This window comes from Neospora caninum, chromosome Ia (assembly GCF_000208865.1).
Source record: "Neospora caninum Liverpool complete genome, chromosome Ia".
In the NCBI taxonomy this organism is placed as follows: Eukaryota; Apicomplexa; class Conoidasida; order Eucoccidiorida; family Sarcocystidae; genus Neospora; species Neospora caninum.
The window spans coordinates 1,232,212-1,235,975 of record NC_018385.1 but is presented as its reverse complement, the minus strand read 5'-3'; the positions used below and the strand labels follow the sequence as shown (position 1 = coordinate 1,235,975).

The 3,764-nt window shown below is 52.4% G+C and overlaps 1 protein-coding gene across 1 annotated transcript; it reads right to left on the bottom strand.

The window, feature by feature from the left end:
• Positions 1-205: 205 nt before the first annotated feature.
• NCLIV_001360 (conserved hypothetical protein) lies at positions 206-3,067 on the bottom strand (the record flags this gene model as incomplete). The annotated part of the gene is made up of 5 exons (XM_003879632.1): positions 206-270; positions 722-1,173; positions 1,735-1,886; positions 2,453-2,531; positions 2,958-3,067. The coding sequence occupies 5 exons, from the start codon at positions 3,065-3,067 to the stop codon at positions 206-208; spliced, it is 858 nt and encodes a 285-aa protein (XP_003879681.1).
• Positions 3,068-3,764: the final 697 nt, after the last annotated feature.

Genomic DNA, 3,764 nt, shown 5'->3' with positions numbered 1-3,764 from the left:
CCCTCGCTGTATATGAAACGCCGTACCGTATCCCTCTTATAGATGTCCATAACGGCGACACACAGGGACAGTCAACCCTCCCAAGCCAATGCTCCTCTGGTGTTCTATTTTTCTAGACGTATCTGATGAAGTTCAGGAAGTTCAATACCGCAACCTAAGCTGCAAAGTTTCTAACCCCACGAGAACCCTGACTTGGCGACATTCCCTACCGGCGTATTGCAGGATCAAAGCAGGGTCGAGATACTTTTGGCAATCTGAAGACAAGATAGAACCAGGGACGTGACGTGACGCCCGAAATCGCTGTGTCTTCAAGTCGTAGCACGCAACCACTCGCACCAGTTTGGGTGGCACGACGCGCAGAGCCTCATCGCCCAGAGTGCTGTCGGCAGCACTACTTCTGTCATGGATCACCTTACCTACACTTTTGGCACAGGACGGAACTTTGCATGATTCAGACACGCATCTGAGGCACTCAAGGAACAATCCAGTTCCGCACACTGCATGCCACTGCTCGCAAGGAACACGGAGAAGCCTAGTAAGTTTATAGACTGAGAACGCACCCGATAGAATCCTGCACGACACATCAACTAAACTGCATTCTGCGCGAAGCCCGTAAATCTTGAGAAAAACGAATAAACGTTAACAATGCACATCGAATCTTTGAGGTTCACTCCACTCCCCGCACCGCCCCAATTTCACCTCATATTTATCATTGCCTCACCTGTTCGCTCGTCCAGCGCCTTTTGCTCCTCTATGTCCTCAGGTGACACGCCGAAATACAAGGGGTTGTAGGTGTCTTCAGGATCATACCAAGTGATTGTGAATCCTTTTGCTTCCGCCTGCTCCTTGGTCATATAGGGCAGATGCGAGGCATGTGTATCCTGCGGCGTCTTCGCTGTCGTGACGGCAACTTCATGCCGTTGTTCGGGTTTCGCTGGCGTCTCTGCTGCCTCTGGAGGCTGTGGCTTTTTCAGCTTCGCGACAACCACTTCCTGTCGCTGTTCGGGCGCTTCCGGTTTCTCAGTCGCAGCCTTTTTCTGTTCTGGTGCTGCCTCAGCAGCCTGCTCAAATCGTTCTTGGCAGGCATCTGTTCTCGGTGCCGGTTCCTGTGGCGCAGCTTGCAGTGTCTTCGCAACGGGGGGCTCTGGCGAACCATCATCTGCTACTTGTTGTCTCGAGGCGGCCTATGCAAACGATTCGGCATACGTAAGCAGACGTCACGCCATAGGCGACAAGAAACTAGCGTTCCACTGCACCGAGCTTTGCGTCCGGGGATATAGATACAATCTCCGCTACCACTTCAAGCAGCGTACAGCTCCGCGTTTCGGTGGTAAGTTTACTGTCATTTGGAAGAGGCGCGAATGCCCCCCCTCAGTCTCCCCGGTCCGTTGTGTCTGTTTTGCACGAGTAATGGATCTCCTAGCTTCTTCCCACTAATCGTAAATTTCGCTCCACACAGCTCTAACGCCCGCAATCAAGCATCCACCACGACACTGTTTAAAGTTATTCTTTGCCCTATTTGGATATCGAGGTCGCACGATACTGTCTCCAAGGCTAGCACGCATTCCACAACACACCTAATGATAATCCCCGAATTCCGGAGTTAGCTTCCTTGATATTCAAGTAGCTCTTGACGCGGCCTGTATCTCTATTTCTGGAGACTCACGCAACAGTGCCCTGACCCCCTTTGGGGAGAGAATTCGAATCCCCAGTATATCCACATCCTCTCCTCACCCAAGAACACAAGTGCCAAGTGCAGCTTGTATCTGTCGATTCGCCGGGTGCGCCTGACTCCAGACCGACTGCCTCAGGTTCTGTGTCTCTTGGAAATGTAGGAGCTTCCTGACGCCTCGGCGCAGCACGCCGTGGTGACGCAGGGGCGCTGCCTCGTGGTTCTCTAGCCTGGGAGAGCGACACCAGCAGTACAGACGACCCCAACACGGTATTGAGAGTTCTTGTTTGTCGGTACGACGAAGTGAGCCTCAGGAACTCCAAAAGTGCTGCCGATACCAATATGACGGAGTTAGTCCACAACGTTCATGTCTAGGCGCTGCTACACAGACATGGATGTGTGTACACACCGCGTGTGACGCAGCTCGTAAACGGTAAACAAAAATGGTAGATTCTGCAGCAATTGTGTCCAACCGTCACCACAGAGGGCTGACTCGTCTCACAGAACAATGGATAGGCAATCACCTCTTACCTTCGATTCTACGCAGGCCTCCTCTGATTCCTGCAGGCACAACAGAGAGAAGAAACGTACACTGTTCCCACTCAAAAACGCCGCAATTCACCTGCATTGCCTGGAGTTTGGTGTGACTAGGATCAAGTGTGTTTCTTAAAATGCGTGACAGCGGCGGAAACAAACAGTCACACGATTGTTTCCTCCGATCAACTTCTCCTCCGCGGCAGGCGAAAGCTGACCACCGTCCCATTTCCAGGCACCTCTTACTGTGGTCTCGTCATTCCGTATTTTCTCGGGCGATCCTTTCGTGAGTGAGGAACAAGAGCAAGTCAGGATATCGCAGCAGCTGCAAGACAGAGCAACCCAACAGCACGTGAGAGACAACCGAAACGCATGGTCCAGCATCTGCGGCCCTCTAGCTTCAGCCATGGCAGGTGCGCAAACAGTCGCGTATTTGGCTGAAAGACAGAACACTACGAAAGTGCCCGAACAGATTATCACTGGTGCGCCCGACACCAAGAACAGAGCTTCACCAGACGTTATTACTTCAGACACCTAATCAATCCTTGGACAGCAACGCCGTCGGGACGTGTTCTCGACGCTCTGACTCCCGAGGCCGCTTGCGCCCGATTTCAGACTCGCAGCTCTACAGCCGCCGAACCTCCTTCACACAAACTTACGGCGCATTCCTCTGGAAAAGCACCCTCCCACGACACACTTTATGAGAGAAACCAGCACGGTGGGAACTTCTGGACCAGAAGAGATGCGCTACCTGAATTGCTCGTGTTCTGGAATCCGCCGCCAGTGGCCGTGAGGCTCGATCTGAACCAGGCGCTCAGGGTGTTCGACACTTCCGGTCACCATGTACGAGCCCTCCGCCATCATGTAGAAAAACAAGGATTCAACACGCTTGGCTCTGGAGGGACCTCCGAAGATGCCTGCCTTGCTTGCGAAGTGCCGATGGTTGGTTTATAGTCCGCCGTCTGGCACTGTTACGGTGACTCTAGAAAGTCACAGCTCCGGTGCCGGGGTTTCGAACCTAATTTAGCATATATCCCTGGCTCTCCTTGGATCTCCCTCTTGCATTATAGCATAGCGGTAAGACGGCGCTTGGCGCCAATTTAAGGGCTCCGTAATTGGGTTTCAAGGACTCAAGGGATCGAGATAAGCGGTGCGTCGCACGGATCCTCTGGATGAGAACGAAGCCGTTCCGACACTGGGCACACTGTCGCACAGGAGTTCCGCAGCAACCTTAAAAAGGCACCAATTGCAAAGAAAAAAACCTTAATCGATGGCGGTATTTTTTTTACACCAGCAAGCGCCACGATTCTCTTACACGGGTCTCGAGGAGGGACAACAATCGACGCCAGGTCGCTCACCACGAGAAGTAACTCCGGTGTAGGCTCAAAGCCTCTGTCAACCCGAAGATGATGAGTTTCAACGAGACGGGAAGAGAGTGTGTTAACGGATTTTAGGCAATTGAAAAAAACGTGGAGGGAAAAAACACTAAAATTCGTGGAAGACTTCTAAGTGGATGAGAGGAAGCTGAGTGACGCACATTCGACGAGTCACCGTCCTA